Source organism: Sciurus carolinensis, unplaced genomic scaffold (genome assembly GCF_902686445.1).
Source record: "Sciurus carolinensis unplaced genomic scaffold, mSciCar1.2, whole genome shotgun sequence".
Lineage (NCBI taxonomy): Eukaryota > Metazoa > Chordata > Mammalia > Rodentia > Sciuridae > Sciurus > Sciurus carolinensis.
Window position 1 is genome coordinate 658,508 of NW_025920137.1, and position 22,540 is coordinate 681,047.

At 37.5% G+C, this 22,540-nt stretch overlaps 1 protein-coding gene across 1 annotated transcript in view; it reads left to right on the forward strand.

Moving 5' to 3' along the window:
- Nucleotides 1-22,540, forward strand: part of LOC124974196 (putative coiled-coil domain-containing protein 144C) — a 68,135-nt gene that overhangs the window by 21,280 nt on the left and 24,315 nt on the right. The window contains exons 3-6 of the mRNA XM_047537648.1: nucleotides 10,254-10,311; nucleotides 10,409-10,560; nucleotides 18,645-18,702; nucleotides 18,800-18,951. Of these exons, the coding sequence (XP_047393604.1) occupies nucleotides 10,254-10,311; nucleotides 10,409-10,560; nucleotides 18,645-18,702; nucleotides 18,800-18,951 (420 nt within the window). The remainder of the gene's footprint in view (nucleotides 1-10,253; nucleotides 10,312-10,408; nucleotides 10,561-18,644; nucleotides 18,703-18,799; nucleotides 18,952-22,540) is intronic.

Consider the following 22,540-nt stretch of genomic DNA (forward strand, 5'->3'; position numbering starts at 1 on the left):
GTCTACTTTAATAAACGTGAGAATACCTACATTTCCTTGCTTTTGACTTCCATTTATATGAAAAGGAAATACCATTTTCCATCCTTTCATTCTGTGAGTCTCTTTGCCTGTGTTGTGTATTTCCTGCAGACAAGATACAGTTGGCTCTTGATTTTTTTCACTCACTATTTCACTTAATGCCTTTAATTGAAGAATCAAGCCCTTTACATTCAGTGTGAAGAGTAGACAGGGATGTATTTCCTCATGTCCTTTTACTTTATTTTTAAATTTAGAGTCACTACTTATTGACGTTTGCTCGTCTACTTTATTGATATTTACTTTTCACATGCGTGTCTTATTTTCATCTTCATCTTTTTATGTAGGATTGTTTTGAGAACCTTCTGGTGTTCTGCCTTATTGTCCATGAATTGTTTCAGTTTACTCTTATAAAATTGATTTATGGGTGTTAATTTTGTATGCCTCTACACTGCTAAATTTGTTCAGGAGTCTTAGAATTTTCTCTGGTGCATTGCTTTTGGATCGTTCATGTATCCAATCATTTCCTCATCTAACAGACCTAGTTTTAGCTCTTCTTTCCTGTATGTATCCCTTTTCTTGCTACTTTTCCTAATAGCTCTGGCTAGGGTGACATGGACTCAGGTGAACAGAGGTGGTTAAAGGGCATCCCTATCTTGTTCCAGTTTTTAGAAGGCATGCTTTCATTTTTTCTGCATTCTACTGGGTTTGGCATTGGTTTGTTGATACTAAGTTTTTGAGTTGTTTATATGTCCTAGACATTCAGACTTTATCTTACGTGCATGTGGTAAAGATTTTCTTTCCATTTGTAGGCTCTCTCTTCTCATTATTGATTGTTTCTTTTGCTGAGGAGAAGCTCTATAGTTTGAACATGTCCTGTTTATTGATTCTTGATTTAACTTCTTATACCTTTAGGAGTCTTGTGAAGGAAGTCAGATCCTAGGCCAACATGTTGAAGATTGGGCCTACTTTTTCTTCTAGTAGTCGCAGGGTCTCTGTTCTAGTGTCTAAGACTTTGATTGACCTTGAGTTGAGTTTCATGAAGGGTGAGAGATAAAGGTTTAATTTCATTTTGTTACACATGGCTTTCAATTTTTTCCCAGCACCATTTGTTGAAGAGGCTATCTTTCCTCTAATGAATGTTTTTGGCACCTTTGTCTAGTATGGGATAATTTTATTTATGTGTGTTTGTCTCTGTGTCTTCTATTCTGTATCATGGGTCTATGGGCCTATTTGGTGCACATACCATTCTGGTTTTTTTTGTTTTTTTTTTCACTATAGGTATAGTATAGTTTGAATTCTGGTACTGTGGTGCCACGTGCTTCACTTTACTTTTTTTATTTTTTTTTTATGTTTTAAAATTTATTTATTTATTTTTTTTATAAACAAATGGGATACATGTTGTTTCTCTGTTTGTACATGGTGTAAAGGCATACCATTTGTGTAATCATAAATTTACAAAGGGTAATGATGTTGATTCATTTTGTTATTTTTTTCCTTTCCACCCACCCCTCCCACCCCTCTTTTCCCTCTATACAGTCCTTCCTTCCTCCATTCTTGCCCCCCTCCTTAACCTTAACTCTAACTCTAACACTAACTCCTCCCACCCCCCATTATGTGTCTTCATCCACTTATTAGTGATATCATTCGTACTTTGTTTTTTTGAGATTGGCTTATCTCACTTAGCATGATATTCTCCAATTTCATCCATTTGCCTGAAAATGCCATAATTTTATCATTCTTTATGACTGAGTAATATTCCGTTGTATATATATACCAGTTGCTTTATCCATTCATCAATTGAAGGACATCTAGGTTGGTTCCACAATCTGGCAATTGTGAATTGAGCAGCTATGAACATTGATGTGGGTGTATCTCTGTAGTATGCTGATTTTAAGTCCTTTGGGTACAGGCTAAGGAGTGGGATAGCTGGGTCAAATGGTGGTTCCATTCCAAGTTTTCTAAGGAATCTCCACACTGCTTTCCAGAGTGGCTGCACTAATTTGCAGCCCCACCAACAATGTATGAGCGTACCTTTCTCCCCACATCCTCTCCAACACCTATTGTCACTTGCATTCTTGATAATCACCATTCTAATTGGGGTGAGATGGAATCTTCGGGTGGTTTTGATTTGCATTTTTCTTATTACTAGAGATGTAGAACATTTTTCCATATGTTTATTGATTGCTTGTAGAGGTTCTTCTGTGAAGTGTCTGTTCATTTCCTTAGCCCATTTGTCAATTGGGTTATTTGCATTCTTGGTATAGAGTTTTTTAAGTTCTTTATAGATTCTGGAGATTAGTGCTCTATCTGAAGTATGATTGGCAAAGATTTTCTCCCACTCTGTAGGCTCTTTCTTCGCATTGCTGATAGTTTCCTTTGCTGAGAGAAAGCTTTTTAGTTTGAATCTATCCCAGTTATTGATTCTTGCTTTTATTTCTTGTGCTATGGGAGTCCTGTTGAGGAAGTCTGGTCCTAAGCCGACATGTTGAAGATCTGGACCTACTTTTTCTTCTATAATTTGCAGTGTCTCTGGTCTGATTCCGAGGTCCTTAATCCATTTTGAGTTTAGTTTCATGCATGGTGAGATATATGGGTTTAGTTTCATTCTGTTGCATATGGATTTCCAATTCTCCCAGCACCATTTGTTGAAGAGACAATCTTTTCTCCATTGCATGTTTTTGGCCCCTTAGTCTAGTATGAGAGAATTGTATTTATTTGGGTTTGTGTTCGTGTCCTCTGTTCTGTACCATTGATCTACCTTTCTATTTTGGTACCAATACCATGCCGTTTTTGTTACTATTGCTTTGTAGTATAGTTGAATATCTAGTATTGCGATACCCCCTGCTTCACTCTTTCTGCTAAGGATTGCTTTAGCTATTCTGGGTTTCTTATTCTTCCAGATGAATTTCATAAATGCTTGCTCTATTTCTGTAAGGTACGTCATTGGGATTTTAATTGGAATTGCATTGCATCTGCATAGCACTTTAGGTAGTATGGCCATTTTGACAATATTAATTCTGCCTATCCAAGAACATGGGAGATCTTTCCATCTTCTAAGGTTTTCTTTAATTTCTTTCTTTAGTGTTCTGTAGTTCTCATTGTAGAGGTCTTTCACCTCTTTTGTGAGATTGATTCCCAAGTATTTTATTTTTTTCGAGGCTATTGTGAATGGGGTAGTTTTCCTAATTATCCTTTGCAAACATTCATCACTTATGTATAAAAATGCATTAGATTTATGTGCATTGATCTTATATCCTGCTACTTTACTGAAGTAACTTATGAGTTCTATAAGTTTTCTGGTGGAATATCCTGGTTCCTCTAAGTATATACTCATATCATCAGCAAATAGGGATAGTTTGGGTTCTTCTTTTCCTATTCATATCCCTTTAATTTTTTTGGTCTGTGTAATTGCTCTGGCTAGAGTTTCAAGGACGATATTTAATAGAAGTGGTGAAAGAGGGCATCCCTGCCTTGTTCCAGTTTTTAGTGCGAATGCTTTCAGTTTTTCACCATTTAGAGTGATATTAGCCATGGGCTTAGCATAGATGGCCTATACAATGTTAAGGAATGTTCCCACTATCCCTATTTTTTCTAGTGTTTTGAGCATGAAGGGGTGCTGTATTTTATCAAATGCTTTTTTTCATCTATTGATATAATCATGTCATTCTTGACTTTAAGTCTATTGATATGGTGAAATACATTTTATGATTTCCTGATGGTGAACCAACCTTGTATCCCTGGGATGAAACCCACTTGATCATGGTGCACTATCTTTTTAATATGTTTTTGTATACGATTTGCTAAAATTTTGTTGAGAATTTTTGTGTGGATGTTTATTAAGGATATTGTTCTGAAATTTTGTTTCCTCGATGAGTCTCTGTCTGGTTTAGGTATCAGGGTAATATTGGCTTCATAGAATGAGTTTGGGAGGGTTCCCTCCTCTTCTATTTCATGGAATATTTTGAGAAGTATTGGAATGAGCTCTTCTTTAAAGATTTTGTAGAACTCGGCTGAGAACACATCTGGTCCCGGACTTTTCTTTGTTGGTAGGCTTTTGATGACTTCTTCTATTTCATTACTGAAATTGGTCTATTTAAATTGTGTGTGTCCTCCTCATTCAGCTTAGGCAATTCATATGTCTCTAGAAACCTGTTAATGTCTGAAATTTTCTATTTTGTTGGAGTATAGATTTTCAATATAGCTTCTAATTATCTTTTGTATTTCAATCGTGTCTGTCGTGATATTTCCTTATTGATTCCGAATTTTAGTGGTTTGGGTTTTCTCTCGTCTTCTCTTTGTTAGTGTGTTTAAAGGTTTATCATTTTTGTTTATTTTTTCGAAGAACCAACTATTTATTTTGTCAATTTTTTGTATTGTTTCTTTTGTTTCAATTTTGTTGATTTCAGCTCTGCGTTTAACTATTTCCTGTCTTCTACTACTTTTGGTGTTGGTCTGTTCTTCTTTTTCTAGGACTTTGAGCTGTAGTGTTAGGTTGTTTATTTGTTGAGTTTTACTTCTTTTATTAAATGTGCTCCAGGAAATAAATTTTCCTCTAAGTACTGCTTTCATAGTGTTCCAGAGATTTTGATATGATGTTTCTTTGTTCTCATTTACCTCTAAGAATTTTTTAATTTCCTTCCTAATATCTTCTGTTATCCATTCATCATATAATAGCATATTGTTTAATCTCCAGGTATTGGAGTAGTTTCTTTTTTTAACTCTTTCATTTATTTCAAACTTTAATCCATTATGATGTGGATAGAATGCAAGGTAGTGTCTCTATCTTCTTGTATTTGCTAACATTAGCTTTGTGGCATAATGTACGGTCTATTTTAGAGAAGGATTCATGTGCTGCTAAGAACAAAGTGTATTCGCTCTTGGTTGGATGGTATATTCTATAAATGTCTGTTAAGTCTAAATTATTGATTGTGTTATTGTGATCTATGGTTTCTTTGTTCAATTTTTGTTAGGAAAATCTGTCCAGTGGTGAGAGAGGTGTGTTAAAATCACCTAGTATTATTGTGTTATGATCTTTTTTTTTCTGATATTGAGAAGGATTTGTTTGACATACATGGATGAGCCACTATTGGGGGCATAGATGTTTATGATTGTTATGTCTTGCTGATGTATACTTCCCTTAAGCAGTATGAAATGTCCTTCTTTATGCCTTCTAACTAACTTTGGCTTGAAGTCCACATTATCTGAAATGAGGATGGATACTCCAGCTTTTTTGCTGTGTCCATGTGCATGGTATGTTTTTCCCCATCCTTTCACCATTAGTCTATGGGTATCTTTTTCTATGAGGTGAGTCTCTTGCAGGCAACATATTGTTGGAGCTTTCTTTTTAATCCAATCTGCCAGTCTATGTCTTTTGATTGATGAATTCAGGCCATTAACATTCAGGGTTATTATTAAGATATGATTTGTATTCCCGGTCATTTGGTTCATTTTTTAAAGTTTACTTATTTATTTAGTTTTTGACATGACTTGGTTCCTCCTTTATTTGACAATTCCTTTAGGATAATTCCTCCCTTTGCTGATTTGCTTCTTTGTTTTTCATCTCTTCCTCATGAAATATTTTGCTGAGAATGTTCTGTAATGCCAGCTTTCTTTTTGTAAATTCCTTTAGCTTTCGTTGATCTTGGAAGGATGTTATTTCGTCGTCACATCTGAACGTAAGTTTTGCTGGGTATAAGATTCTTGGTTGGCATCCATTTTCTTTCTGGGCTTGAAAAATGTTGTTCCAGGCCCTTCTAGCTTTTGGGGTCTGGATTGAAAAGTCTGCTGATATCCATATTGGTTTCTCCCTGAATGTAATTTGGTTCTTTTCTCTCACAACCTTTAAAATTCTGTCTTTATTTTGTGTGTTAGGTATGTTCATTATAATGTGCCTTGGTGTGGATCTGTTGTAATTTTGTGTATTTGGAGTCCTATAAGCCTCTTGTACTTGGTTTTCCATTTCATTCTTCAGATTTGGGAAATTTTCTGATATTATTTCATTGAATAGATTGTTCATTCCTTTGGTTTGTTTCTCTAAGCCTTTCTCATTCCCGATAATTCTTAAATTTGGCCTTTTCATGATATCCCATAGTTCTTGGAGATTCTGTTCATGTGTTCTTACCATCTTCTCTGGCCAAGTTTGTTTTCAAGGTTAAATATTTTGTCTTCAATATCTGAAGTTCTGTCTTCCAGGTGTTCTATCCTATTGGTTATGCTTTCTATGGAGTTCTTAATTTGGTTTATTGTTTCCTTCATTTCAAGGATTTCTGTTTGTCCTTTTTCCCAGTATCTCTAAGTCTTTATTGAAATGATCTCTTGCTTCCTGTATTTGGTTTTTTAACTGTTGATTGGTGCGATCATTCAGTGCCTGCATTTGCTCCTTCATGTCATCATTCAATGCCTGCATTTGCTCTTTCATCTCATCCTTTGCTTCCCTGATTGTTTTAATTATGTACATTCTGAACTCCCTTTCTGTCACTTTTTCTGCCATGCTGTCATTGGATTTTATTGATGTAACATCTAGATTTGTTTGGGGCATTTTCTTCCCTTGTTTTCTCATATTGTTCAGGAATCAGTGGGTCATTAAGATATTGCAGATTTCCTCTATTGACTTATAATGTCCCTGAAGATTTCTAGTATATCCCTTCTTAACCTTCAGTATCCTGAAGTTTGGAGAAAGTTGATAATGCGGTGCTCTACAAGGAAGCTGCCTCTAGGGGTGGTGGCCTTCAGGTGGGGTATATTCCCTGCTAGTGGGCAGAGATGCCTCCACTTGTTGACCATTGGTAAGCCAAAAGGGAACTAGGCTGCGGGCTGAGGCAAGGCCTGTTTGTGCCTGTGTCTCTGGTTTTACCGTTGTTGGAAAACCTCACCCGGCAGGGAAGACTCATCCGGTGGGGAGGTCTCGCTGGTCAGTTCTCCTCCTAGAGTTTCCCCTCAATCTACAACTACCACCTGGGCTGGCTGCCTTCTTCTCCAACGTTCCCAGGGGCCGGGCCTATCTCCTGGGCCTGGGAGCCTCACCCTTCGCAGACGAGTCTTCTTAGGCTGCCTCTCCTCAGAGAATCTCTCAGCAGTCCTAGAAACTTTGCTCCGCCCCTAGGCGTGTCTCTGTGCGGCTCTTCCACCAAGAAACCGCCTAGGTACTGGGACCCTGCTCTGCACCTAATCACCTGGCTATGCGGCCCCTCCTCTGAGCAGCCACCTGAAGGCCCGTATAGTTACTCCGAGTCCCAGCGACCCGCCACACGCCTTTTCCTCTGGACAGCCACCCGGTGTTCCGGTATGATCACTAGGAGTCCAAGCAACTTACTGCGCACCTCCTCCTCCTGCCAATCGCCCGTAGTCCTGAGCAGTCACTCCAGGTCCAAGTGACCCGCCCCATTCCTCCTCCTCCTCCGGGCAACCCCCCTGGGTGTTCAGGAGCGGTTGCACTGAGTCCAAGTGACCCACCACATGCCTCCTCCTGGCAGCCGCCTGGAACTCTGGTGCGGCTGCTCCGAGACCAAGCGATGACTGCGCTCCTCCGGGCAGCCCCTCGGTGTTCAGGAATGGTCGCTTTGAGTCCAGACAACTCACCACTCACCTCCTCCTTTGGGCCGCTGCCCGTAGCCCTGGTGCAGTCATTCTGAGTCCAAACGACCCGCCGCGCTCCTCCTCCTCCTCCTCCTCCTCCGGCCAGCCTCCCGGTGTTCAGGAGCAGTTGTTCTGAGTCCAAACAGCTCACCACACAGCTTCTCCTCTGGGTAGCCGCCCGGAGCCCCAGTGGTTGCTCTGAAACCAAGCGTTGTGCTGAGCGGCCTCCTCTACGATGCTCCCAGTTGTCCGAGTTCACTGCTGCAGCGAGGGGAGGGGAGTCTCGTCGGGCAGCTTTACTTCACAAAGTTCCCTGCGTTCTGGGACTACCGCTCCATCCGGGATGCCTCCCCAACGGGAGAGACTCACCCGGCTGCTTTGAGTTGGTCCCAAGTCTCTCAATATCTCCTCTTATGAATCCTGAGTCCTAGAGCAACATGAAATGCAGCCACCCTCTAGTCCACCATCTTGAAACGCCTCGCGTGCTTCACTTTAAATGGCAGTTATCAAGAATACAGGCAACAATACATGTTGAGAAGGATGTGGAGAATTATTGTCCTGCTGGTGGAAAAGCAAATTGGTGCAGCATTATGGGAAGTACTCTGAAGATTCCTCAGAAACCCTGAAATGGAACCAGCACTTGACCCAGTTATCCCACTCCTGGGCTTATTCTCATGGTGCTTCAAATCAGCATACTAGAGTGACACAGTCACATCAATGTTTATAGTAACTCAACTCACAATAGCTAAGTTATGGAACGAAACTTCATTCATCTGTAGGTGCCCCTCTACAGATGAATGGATAGAGAAATTGTGTTTTATATAACAAACATACACACACACACACACACACACACACACACACTACATACATACACACAAACACACAGATACACTCGTGCATATACCATGGAGTATTACTCAGCTTTAATAAGAATAGAATTTTGGGATTTGCTGGTAAATAGATGGAGCTGGAGAATATCATTTTGTGTGAAATAAGCTAAAAGCAAAAAGCCAAAGGCTTTTTCCCTGATATGCGGATGTTAATTCACAGTAGGGGGGTGGAGAGGAAAGAAATATTATTACTTTATATTAGGTAAAATGGCGTGAAGGAGGAGGAAGGGGTATGGATGTAGATAGCATACTAGACTGAAACAGGCATTATTTACCTCATATACATATCTGACTGCGTGACCTAAGTGATCCTACAATATGTAAAATCAGAAAAATTATAACTTACCCTCCATTTATATATGATCAGTCAAAATGTATAAAGGCATTCTACTGTCATATACAACTAATGAGAACAACAACAAAAAAAAGAATGATGTTGGAGTAAGATTTAGTATGAATAGCTTTTACAATGTTCACATATATTCCTTCTATCTCTGTGTTTTCTTATGTTTTGAATCTTTATTTTTTCAAATGCTTTTGCTGTATCTATTGAGATAATCACGTGATTCTTGTCTTATGTATACTGATGTGGTGAATTACATGTATTGATGTGTGTATGTTGAACCAACCTTGCATCCCTGTGAAAAAACCCACTTGATCATGTTTTGCTATCATTTTAATATTCAGAATTTTTGCTTTGATGTTCTCAGGATTTTTGGCCTGACGTTTTTTTCCTTGGTGTGTTTGTTTGGTTTTCAAATCATGGTGATACTAAGTTCACAGAATGACTTTGGAAGGTACCCTCCTTTAATTTTTCATAGAATAGTTTGAGGAGGATTGATGTTAGTTCCTCTTTGAATGTCTAATTGTACTTGTCTGAGATTTTGTGGGTCTTGGGTTGTTTTTGTTGGCAGGCTTTTGATAGTATGTTCAATTTTATTGCTTGATATTGATGTGCTAAAATGTTGTGTGACCCAAAGGCTCAGATTAAGTAGGTAATCTTTCTCTAGAAAATTGTCAATGTATTCATGATTTCTATTTTATTGGAGTATATGTTTTCAAAAATGTTTCTGTTTATCATCTGAATTTCCGTGTATTCTGTGGTGATATTTCGTTTCCTTCACAAATTGTAGGAATTTGATTTTTTTCCTTCATTCTTGGTTTATTTAGGGGTAAAGTTTTATCAAGTAACATGTTTGTTTTAATGAACAATTTTTAATCATCAGTTGTTTTTAAACTTTGTTTCACTTTCATTGAAGTTGGCTCTGATTGTAATGATTTCCAGTCCTTTTCTAATTTTAGTGTTGATTTGTTTTTCTCTTTCCTGGGCCTTGAGATGTAATGTTAGGTTATTAGTTGACTTTCTATTCTTTTAATGAATGTGGTGAGTGCTATGAACTTCTCTTAGAACCACCTTCATAGTATCTCAGAGATTTGAATATGTTTTGCCCCTATCCTCATTTACGTTTAAACATTTTAAACTTTCATCCCTGATTTTCTGCTAGCCATTGGCCATTTAGTGTAGTGCATTATTTAATCTAGAGTTGTTAGTGCAGTTTCTATGTTTTATTATGTTGTTGATTTCTAAATCATTCCATTATAATCTGATGCAGTGCAAGTTATCATCTGTAATTTTTTGTATGTACTAAGTGTTGCATTGTAGACTAAGATGTGGTCTTTTTGCAAAAATGATCTGGGAGCTGCTGACAAGAAAGTGTATTTCATGATTGCTCATTAATGTTTTTATGTTTTTTCTGTCTCTCCTAGTTTGTCTTGGAAGGAAAAGGAGAAGTGTGTGAAAAGTTGCAGCAATCCAGGAATGATGGTAATCTCTTTGAAGACTTTCCCATTTGTGCTGTTTATTACCTTGAAATAATAGAGAGTTTCATCTACTTTTTTTACTTTGTTTATTACCGAAAAAGTAAAATGCGACCCTGGGAACCCAAAACATCAAGATTTGCTTCACAAGAATATATCTGAGAGTGAAAGAGAACATATGGTTTCAACTGGTAGTAAAAGCCATGTCAAGGAAAAGAGCTTGTGTGATGCTCCCCTGTCATCACCTCTCCCAAAGGTAAGGTGTCTTTTAATACCTGTTTTCCATCCCTTTTTAAAATTTATTGTCTCCCGTATCCTCATAATGATGGTAGTGATCCTAAACAGAAATATGAGGCCCCTACTAGATCACAATAGAAAATAAGTGCAACACCAAGAGAGACATACGTAGAGGATGGAGATTTGTATAAGTTGGTGGGAGTAAATAAATTTTGGGTATCCTTACTGTGGAAGGAACGAATTAGAGTGAAAATTAATTGAGTAGTTAGTTGAACCTGAAGGTGAGATGGACGGAAAATAGGAAGTATTCTTTATAAAGAGCAAATGTAAATATGTAGATTGAATAAGAGAGTGAGGACAAAGGATGTAATGAAAACCCAACAAAAATAGTGGAGTTAAGGATAGCAGAAGTGTGGTCTCAATTCCTCTGAATGACTCAAAATTCATTATAAGTAAGAAGTGGAAGAAAATATACTTCTCACTTATTTTATATTTAACGATTCTATATATATAGTTCAGAGGTAGATAGGTCTGTGAGGGGAATTCTGGAATCATTGAAAATTATCCCAGCTCTGACAATTAAGTTGACAGGTAAAGGAAAGGAAGGAGCCAGATTCATAAATGTATAAGAGGGGGACCTTCTTCACAGAGTGAAAATTTGTCTTCCATCGTTCACCTAACAATGTGAAGTGACTGGGAAGCAGGGTGCGAGATAACATCACCAACATCATTTTAGATTATACAGTATAAAACACATAGAAATATATGCCTACATTTTTAGATGCTTAATAAAAATTTCTTTGCTTCCATTCTCATTGATACTTGGAATACATATTGTATCCTAGCGCTAAGTAATTGTTGACTGAAAATAATTAAGAGGGTCAAAGTTTCGTACCAGTGCACATTTGTTATAGAGGATAGAGGGTTTCTCTGTGTCATACTCCTATACATGTGTAACTTAGTTTGATGAATGTCAATCTCAAAATATAGCCTTACTTTTTCTCTTGTTTCCAATTTTTTTGTCACCCTTCACACTCATGGTCTTTCCACACATTTCATGATGACCATTTTCACATATGACACGTTTACTTCTGAGTCTGGCTTATTTTGTTTAACAGAATCCTGTCCAGTTCCTTCCATTTCCCTGCACATGGCACCATTTCTATGACTGAATCATAATCAATTGTTTGTATGCCTACTGTATTTTTTCATTAGTAGTGGGCAGTGGTATAACCGTCCATGGGAAATTTTATTTTTAATTGGAAGTGTAACCTCCATTCTGTTTCCTGTACTGGAAGAAATAATATACATCCTCATGAAAAGTACTGATTCCTATTACACACATCCTCATTTGAGTTTACTCAATTCTTGAGTATTGCTTACAGAATTGCATAAGATGGAATCTCAACATAATTTTGACTTTCATGTCCCTTATGGCCAAAAATATTGTCTCTTTTCATGTAAGAGTTGACCGATTATACCTTTCCTTTAGGTAACTCTGTTCATTTTCCATTGGTTAAAAGGGTTGTTTGTCCTTCCAGTGCTGAGTTCCTTTAGTTGTTTATATATTTAGTATGCTAATCCTGTGTCAAAAATTAACTGGCATGCATTGTCTCCCATGGTATACACTGTCTCATCACTCTTTTAGTTGTTTCCTTTGCTCTTCAGAAGGCTTTATTTTGATGCACTCCTGTTTATCTCTTTGTGCTGTTATTTCTTCAGCAGTAATATTTTTCTTCCTAAAGCCATCTCCCATGTCTATATGCTGAGATGTTTTCCCAGATTTCTTTCAAATAGTTGTAGGTTTCTGTTCTCATATGTAGGTTTGTTAACCCTTTTGTGTTGTCTTCTTCGTGTGGGGAAATAGAGATCTACTTCCATTCTTCTACATATGACATCCACTTTCTTGAGACTTTGCTTTTGCTCCTGCATTGCATTAAACGTGTACATAATAGTGAGGTTCATACTGATATAATCATAAATGTATGTTTTTTATACCATTTCAGTCTCTGGTTCCTCCCATTCCTTTCCCTCATCTCTCACCCCTCACCTTCTTCTACTGTATTGATCTATTTTCCACTCATTTATTTATTTTTAATTAATAGCTATACATAAAAGGTGGATTTTCTATTATATATTTCCATACATGAAGAGTAATACTGTCAGATTCCTTCCAAATTCCCTCCCCTTCCTTAACCTTCCTACCTCCCCATGAAGCTCTTTCCATTTTATTAATCTCCTATTGAATTTAATCATATCCATCCCTAATTCATTCCACTTTGTTTGCTTTAGCTTCCACCTATGTGAGAAAACATTTGAAATCTCAGTTTTCTCATATGACTTATTTTATTTTGTAAGATATTCTCCTTCTATGCATTCATTGGCAAATGGCATTATTTCATTTCTTAAGACAGACTTACACTTTTTTCTGTTTGTATACCCAATTTATGATCCTTTCAATATATCTTGACCACTCTGATTTGTGTTGCTACAGACATTGATGTAATTGTATCCCTGTTGATCTCCTGATTTTACAGCTTGTGAATATGTACCCGGGATAGGAATTGCTAGATCACATGGTGGTTCCATTCCTAGTTTTTGAGGAATTTCCATATGCCTTGCCAGAATGTTTGCACTAATATGTGGTTCCACCAACAATGTGTGAGTGTACCTTTCCCTCCACATCCTCACCTATATTTATTATGAATATTCTTGATGATTTCCATTCTTTCTGTGAAGAGAAGAAAACTCTGCAGTTTTCACTTGCATTCCTTGACTACTAGATACTTTGAACATTTTCTTCATGTATATTTGACCATGTGTGTTTCTTCTCTTAAGGTATGTCTGTCATGTTCTTATTAATTGGATTAATTGTATTTGATGCTAAGTGTTTGGAGTTCTATATACATTCTTGTTTTTAATGCCCTCTCAGAGGAGTAGTGGACAAATATTTCCTCCTATGTTGTGGATTCTTTATTCATGCTCTTTATCACTTCCTTTGCTGCCAGCACTTATCAAAAAAAGAAGTTGACTTTTCCCATACATATATTTTTGGCACTTGTGTCCAAATATCAGATGACTTCCAGGTGGGTTCTTCTCTGTATCTTCCATGAATTCTGTTTTGTGTTTCGGATTTAGTTCTGTTATCCTGCTGTTTTCCTGATGATTGCTGTGTCTTATGTTTTGAAATTGAGTATTGTGATGACCTCTGCTTTGCTCTTATGTCTCAGGTTTTCTTTGTGTATTTTTGGTCTGTTTTTCATCCATATGGATTTCAGAATAATTTTTCCAGTTGCATGAATGATATCGTTGGAGGTTTGATAGGGATTGCATAAAATCTGTGAACCACTTTCTCTACTTGGCTATCTTCCCCATATTAAGGTAGCCTTTTCATTAATATATGAAGCCTCTCTGTCTCCTTCAATTTTTTTTCATCATTCTGCAATTTTACTTAAATATTTTTGTCAACTGCTTGGATTTCTTTCTTCCTGTGTATTTTTTTCTTTTGCATCTATTATGAGTGGCAGTTATCCTGATTTCCTTTTCAGTGGAATTGTGTTCTTTTAAATTGTTTAGTTGTAAATGTATCGAATACCTTTATTTTTCTTATTTATGTTTATATGGTACTGAGAATTGAACCTGGTGCCTCACAGACGCCAAGTTAGTGCTCTACCACTGAGCCCAAATCCAGCCCTCAGTGGGATTGCTTTTGTTGTATGGAAATATTATCGATACGTGTTGATTTTGTTTTCTGCTACTTTGCCAAATTTGTTGACCATATCTTAAAATTTTTCTGTTACAGCCTGTGGGATCTTCCTTCAAAGAGTGTCAGTAATCAGTAAATAGGGATAATTTGACTTCTTACCTTGTATATGCTTCCCTTGTCTAATTGCTCTGATTAAAATTTCAGCACTATTTTGTATAGGAGAGATGAGCATGCACATGTTTTACTTGTTTCAGATTTTAGAGGAAATGCTGTAGATTTTTCACCATTAAGTGTGCCCCTGGGTTTGGGTTTGGCATACATAGCCTTTGTAATACTATAACAAGTTTCTGCTGCTTTTAGCTTCTTAAGACTTTTCTCATGGAGTAACTTTGAATTTTGTCAAATGCTTTTTATACATCAGTTGCAATGATCATGAGGTTCTTTTCATGATTCCTCTGTGTGATATACTACATCTGTTAGTTTGCATGTGTTGAATTGTCTTTGAATTTTTGGAATTAAACCAATTTTATGATGGTGTATGATCATTTAAATGCAATGTTGAAATTATTTTCAGGTGTTGCATGAGCACATTTGAAAATATCTTAAGAATATTATTACGTGTTTGTTTCCTTGTTTTTTTTTTTTTTTTTTTTTTGGAAGTTTTGCTATGAGGATGACATTGCCTTCATATAATGCCATTTTTGTCCGTTTTCTCCCTGTTTTGTAATCGCCATGTATTTTTTGAGGGAGGAGCATCAGTATTAGTTTTCTTTTGAGGCTTTGGCAAAATGTAGGCATGAATGTGTGTGGTCCTGGGCTGTTGTTTGTAGGAACCTTTTCATTCCTCTTTCAGTACAATGGCATGCTTTTGCTCTCTTTAAATTTCCTCTTTCCTCCTGATTCAATTTTTGTAGATCATATCTGTCTAAAAAATTTTCAATTTTCTTTCCATTTGCTAGTTTTTATGATGTAATTTATCCCAATAGGCCTCTGGATTTCCCCTTTATTGGTATTTAACTTTTCAAAATAGTCTGCTGGATTTCAGAATGGTGTCTATTATAAGATCCACCTTTTTTTTTTTGTCTGTAACTTTATTCACTTGTATCTTTTCTCTCTTTTCCTTGTTTAGTTTGGTTCAAGGATACTTAATCTTGTTTATCTTTTCAAAGACCCAGCTCCTTATTTCATTTATCGTTGGTATTAGTCATTGTTTTTCTAGTTCATAAATTTGGCACTACTATTTATCCTTTCTTTCATTCTACTGGTTTTGGCATTGGTTTGTTCTTGTTTCCCTAATTCCTTGTAATTCATCTACAGGTGATTTATTTGAGTTTCCTCTACTTTATAAGTAAGGTAACCGTATTTACAAATTTCCTTAGTAGTGCTGCTTTCATTGTATCCCACAGATTCTGGGATTTGTTTCTTTTTTCAATTGATTTGAAGGGACATTAAATGCTTCCCTGAAATTTCTTTGCTGACACATTTTCATGCAAAAGTGCATTTCTCACTGTCTAAGGGATTGTACTTTTTCTGTCCTGTTCTTGGTGTGGATTTGAGATGATCTTTATTGTGATCTGATATTATGCAAGGAAATCCTTTAATTGTTTTTGTGTATTTGCTAAGAATAGCTTTTATGACCTAATTTGAGTCTGCTTTAGGGGAGATTCTCTGAAAATAATGATTATTCTACTGTTCTCTGAGGAAGTATTGCATGGACATCTATCTGTACAGTCCTTTTGATCAAACGTACAGTTGAATTCTGTAGTGACTGTTGAATATTTTCTCTGGAAGACCTAAGGTATTGTTGAGAGTGCTATATTGAAGTCACTCATACTTATGTTACATGGTCTGTCTGTCCCTTTACTTTCAGTAGTTTTTGTTTCATTAAATGTGGGGCACTGATATTCAAGGTGTAAATGTTTACGTGATTAAACATTCTTTTTGGCCTATTCCTTTAACCAATAGTTACTGATATTCTTTGTCATCTCTGGCTAATTGTGGCTTGAAGTCTACTTTAATAAACATGAGAATACCTATATCTCCTTGCTTTTGACTTCCATTTATATGAAAAGGAAATACCATTTTCCATCCTTTCATTCTGTGAGTCTCTTTGCCTGTGATGTGTATTTCCTGCAGACAAGATACAGTTGGCTCTTGATTTTTTTCACTCACTATTTCACTTAATGCCTTTAATTGAAGAATCAAGCCCATTACATTCAGTGTGAAGAGTAGACAGGGATGTATTTCCTCATGTCCTTTTACTTTATTTTTAAATTTAGAGTCACTACTTATTGACGTTTGCTCGTCTACTTTATTGATATTTACTTTTCACATGCGTGTCTTATTTTCATCTTCATCTTTTTATGTAGGATTGTTTTGAGAACCTTCTGGTGTTCTGCCTTATTGTCCATGAATTGTTTCAGTTTACTCTTATAAAATTGATTTATGGGTGTTAATTTTGTATGCCTCTACACTGCTAAATTTGTTCAGGAGTCTTAGAATTTTCTCTGGTGCATTGCTTTTGGATCGTTCATGTATCCAATCATTTCCTCATCTAACAGACCTAGTTTTAGCTCTTCTTTCCTGTATGTATCCCTTTTCTTGCTACTTTACCTAATAGCTCTGGCTAGGGTGACATGGACTCAGGTGAACAGAGGTGGTTAAAGGGCATCCCTATCTTGTTCCAGTTTTTAGAAGGCATGCTTTCATTTTTTCTGCATTCTACTGGGTTTGGCATTGGTTTGTTGATACTAAGTTTTTGAGTTGTTTATATGTCCTAGACATTCAGACTTTATCTTACGTGCATGTGGTAAAGATTTTCTTTCCATTTGTAGGCTCTCTCTTCTCATTATTGATTGTTTCTTTTGCTGAGGAGAAGCTCTATAGTTTGAACATGTCCTGTTTATTGATTCTTGATTTAACTTCTTATACCTTTAGGAGTCTTGTGAAGGAAGTCAGATCCTAGGCCAACATGTTGAAGATTGGGCCTACTTTTTCTTCTAGTAGTCGCAGGGTCTCTGTTCTAGTGTCTAAGACTTTGATCGACTTTGAGTTGAGTTTCATGAAGGCTGAGAGATAAAGGTTTAATTTCATTTTTTTACACATGGCTTTCAATTTTTTCCTAGTACCATTTGTTGAAGAGGCTATCTTTCCTCTAATGAATGTTTTTGGCACCTTTGTCTAGTATGGGATAATTTTATTTATGTGTGTTTGTCTCTGTGTCTTCTATTCTGTATCATGGATCTATGGGCCTATTTGGTGCACATACCATTCTGTTTTTTTTTTTTTTTTTTTTTTTTTTCCTTCACTGTAGGTATAGTATAGTGTGAATTCCTGTACTGTTGTGCCACACGTGCTTCACTTTAAATGACAGTTATCAAGAATACAGGCAACAATACATGTTGAGAAGGATGTGGAGAATTATTGTCCTGCTGGTGGAAAAGCAAATTGGTGTAGCATTATGGAAAGCACTTTGAAGATTCCTTAGAAACCTTGAAATGGAACCAGCACTGGACCCAGTTATCCCACTCCTGGACTTATTCTCATGGTGCTTAAAATCAGCATACTAGAGTGACACAGTCACATCAATGTTTATAGTAACTCAACACACAATAGCTAAGTTATGGAACGAAACTAGGTGCCCCTCTACAGATGAATGGATAGAGAAATTGTGTTTTATATAACAAACACACACACACACACACACACGCACACACACACACACATACACTACATACATACACACAAACACACAGACACACTCATGCATGTACCATGGAGTATTACTCAGTTTTAATAAGAATAGAATTTTGGGATTTGCTGGTAAATGAATGGAGCTGGAGAATATCATTTTGTGTGAAATAAGCTAAAAGCAAAAAGCCAAAGGCTTAAAGTTTTCCCTGATATGCGGATGTTAATTCACAGTAGCGGGGTGGAGAGGAAAGAATATTATTACTTTATATTAGGTAAATGGGAGTGAAGGAAGAGGAAGGGGTATGGAGGTAGGAAGGAATGAATTGTGTGCTATGAACTTCCGCATAGAACCACCTTCAGAGTGTCTCAGAGATTTGGATATGTTTTGCCCCATCCTCATTTACGTTTAAACATTTTAAACTTTCATCCCTGATTTTCTGCTAGCCATTGGCCATTTAGTAGTGCATTATTTAATCTAGAGTTGTTAGTGTAGTTTCTATGTTTTGTTATGTTTTTGATTTCTAAACCATTCCATTATAATCTGATGCAGTGCAAGTTATCATCTGTAATTTTTTGTATGTACTAAATATTGCATTGTAGACTAAGATGTGGTCTTTTTGCAAAAATGATCTGGGAGCTGCTGACAAGAAAGTGTATTTCATGGTTGCTCATTAATGTTTTTATGTTTTTTCTGTCTTTCCTAGTTTGTCTTGGAAGGAAAAGGAGAAGTGTGTGAAAAGTTGCAGCAATCCAGGAATGATGGTAATCTCTTTGAAGACTTTCCCATTTGTGCTGTTTATTACCTTGAAATAATAGAGAGTTTCATCTACTTTTTTTACTTTGTTTATTACCGAAAAAGTAAAATGCGACCCTGGGAACCCAAAACATCAAGATTTGCTTCACAAGAATATATCTGAGAGTGAAAGAGAACATATGGTTTCAACTGGTAGTAAAAGCCATGTCAAGGAAAAGAGCTTGTGTGATGCTCCCCTGTCATCACCTCTCCCAAAGGTAAGATGTCTTTTAATACCTGTTTTCCATCCCTTTTTAAAATTTATTGTCTCCCGTATCCTCATAATGATGGTAGTGATCCTAAACAGAAATATGAGGCCCCTACTAGATCACAATAGAAAATAAGTGCAGCACCGAGAGAGACATACGTAGAGGATGGAGATTTGTATAAGTTGGTGGGAGTAAATAAATTTTGGGTATCCTTACTGTGGAAGGAACGAATTAGAGTGAAAATTAAATGAGTAGTTATTTGAACCTGAAGGTGAGATGGATGGAAAATAGGAAGTATTCTTTATAAAGAGCAAATGTAAATATGTAGATTGAATAAGAGAGTGAGGACAAAGGATGTAATGAAAACCCAACAAAAATAGTGGAGTTAAGGATAGCAGAAGTGTGGTCTCAATTCCTCTGAATGACTCAAAATTCATTATAAGTAAGAAGTGGAAGAAAATATACTTCTCACCAATTTTTATTTAAAGATTCTATATATATAGTTCAGAGGTAGATAGGTCTGTGAGGGGAATTCTGGAATCATTGAAAATTATCCCAGCTCTGACATTTAGGTTGACCTGTAAAGAAGGGAAGGAGCCAGATTCATAAATGTATGAGAGGGAGGACCTTCTGCACAGAGTGAAAATTTGTCTTCCATCATTCACCTCACATTGTGTAGTGACTGGGAAGCAGGGTGCGAGATAACATCACCAACATCATTTTATGATTATACAGTATAAAACACATAGAAATATATGCCTTTATATTTAGATAGTTAATAAAAATTTCTTTACTTCCCTTCTCATTGATACTTGGAATACATATTGTATCCTAGCATTAAGTAATTGTTGACTGAAAATAATTAAGAGGGTCAAAGTTTCATACCAGTGCACATTTGTTTTAGAGAATAGAGGGTTTCTCTGTGTCATACTCCTATACATGTGTAACTTAGTTTGATGAATGTCAGTCTCAAAATATAGCCTAATCATTTCGTTTTTCTCTTATTTTTTCTTCACCCTTCCCACTTATGGTCTTCCTACACATTTCATGATGACCATTTTCACATATGACATGTTTACTTCTGCGTCTTGCTTATTGTTTAACACAATCCCATCCAGTTCCTTCCATTTCCCTGCACATGGCACCATTTCTGCAGCTCAATAAGAATCCATTGTTTGTATGCTGACTGTATTTTTTCAATACCAGTGGGCAGTGGTATAACAGCTCCATGGGAAATTTTATTTTTAATTTGAAGATTAACCTCCATTCTGCTTCCTGTAGTGGAAGTAATAATATGCATCTTCATGAAGAGTACTGACAGATTCCTATTATGGAGATCCTCATCAGTGTTTATTTGTGTATTCTTGAGTATTGCTTGCTGAATTAGGTAAGAGGGAATCTGAACATAATTTTCATTTGCATGTCCCTTATGGCAAAAGATATTGACTCTTTTCATGTAAGACTTGACTGATTATACCTTTCCTTTAGTTAACTGTCTGTTCATTTGCCATTGGTTAAAAGGGTTGTTTGTCCTTCCAGTGCTGAATTCCTTTAGTTGTTTATATATTTAACTGACATTGACCTAGTATCCCTCGTCCTGACCTTCCTGGATAATTTTATAGTAGGTAGATTGATGCTTACACTTCACTAGTTATTTGATTTGTTTAAAAGCTATGAGCCACCAGTGGTGGCTATGTCTGTGATCCCAACAACTCAGGAGGCCTAGGCATGAGGATGGCAAGTCCCAGGCTAGCCTGGGCAACTTGGTGAGGACCTGTCTCAAAATAAAATAAAAAGGTTTGGGGAGTTCAAGGTGTAGTGTTTGCCAGCATATGCTGGGCCCTGGGTTTGATCCCCAGCACCAAAAAACCCAGCTTCATCTTCCATATGCAAGGCTCTAGGGAGTAATTCAGACAACAGACACCAGCATGGACACGTAAAAATGGCAACATGGACACATACGTAATGGACGTCATGGGACACTGTCTAGGTTGAGCTCTTTGGCCTGGGAGAGAGAAGCAACAGTGTGGACACATCTGGGTTGTGGAGACTGAGTGGGCACGGCTGGAAGCAGACCATCCAGCCCAGGTTCAAATGACACAGAGGCCTGCAACAGCAGAGGCAACAGGGGAGGCCAGGGCAGTGCGTGGGTTGGGTGTCCACATGGTGTCCACTTGGAAGAGCAAAGGCTGAGTGTCCCTTGGGGTTGGCTTGCCCCACTGCTGTGGCCTTGCCACAGGCTTGGCCTTCAGACAGTGCCACATGCAGGTATGCCCACGCCCTCCTTGGAGGCTGAGGGAGGAAGGAGTCCCTCACCGCTCCTCACACTGGAGGCCATCTGCATGCCTGGCCCACAGCTCCATCCTTCATCCTCACAGCCAGCAGCAGCAGCTTCTGGTACCTCTGCTTCTCATCAAGTCACCTTGAGACTCTGGCCCTCCCGATTTGGCCATCATGACCCTGTGACCACAAGGTGCCCACTAGAAAGCCCAGTATGACCTCCCCACTGCAAATCCCCCACTTGGCACCTCTGCAAAGACCTTCCTGTCCAGGCACCAGGGCCTGGAAGTCTCTGGAGGGCCATAGGGGAAGGAGAGCCTTCTCTGTGCTGGCTGCATCTTTTCAAGGTTCAGCCTTACGGTTTTCCTCTCGAAGTCACAGATCTTCCCTCTCTCCTGGGGCTGTTCCTGGCACTGTCTATGCAGCACAACCTGGAGTCTCAGGTCTTGTTCCTCAGTGTGTTTTATATCAGATGAGTGTTTGTATCTGTGACTTGCATTTGTGATACATGAAATCGCCTCTGCAGTTGTCTCTGGGGCACTCCAGGGAGCTCAGCCTGAGGCTGGTGCTTGGCCAGGACTGGCGCAACACCCGGTACTGGTGAGACCTGGGCTTCCACCAGTGGGAAAATATCTTCTTAAGAATATTATTAAATAAGTTTCTTTCCTTGTTTTTCTTTGGCAGTTTTCCAATATGGGGGATATTGCCTTCACATAATGCCATTTTTGTCAGTTTTCTCCCTGTTTTCTAATCGCCATCTAATTTTTTGAGGAGCATCAGTATTAGTTCTCTTTTGAATGTCTGGCAAAATGCAGCCATGAATGTGTGTGTTCCTGGGCTGTTGTTTGTAGGAAACTTTTCATTCCTCTTTCAGTTCAATGGTATGCTTTTGCTCTCTTTAAATTTCCTCTTTCCTCCTGATTCAGTTTTTGTAGATCATATCTGTCTAGAAAATTTTCAATTTTCCTTCCATTTGCTAGTTTTTATGATGTGATTTATCTGAATAGGCCTCTGGATTTTCCATTTATTGGCATTTATCTTTTCAAAATAGTCCCTGGTGATCTGCTGGATTTCAGAATGGTGTCTATTATAAGATCCACTTTTTTATTTGTCTGTAACTTTATTCAATTGTATCTTTTCTCTCTTTTCCTTGTTTAGTTTGGTTCAAGGATTCTTAATCTTGTTTATCTTTTCAAAGACCCAGTTCCTTGTTTCATTTATCGTTGGTGTTAGTCATTGTTTTTCTAGTTCATAAATTTGGCACTACTATTTATCCTTTCTTTCTGCTGGGTTTGGCATTGGATTGTTCTTGTTTCCC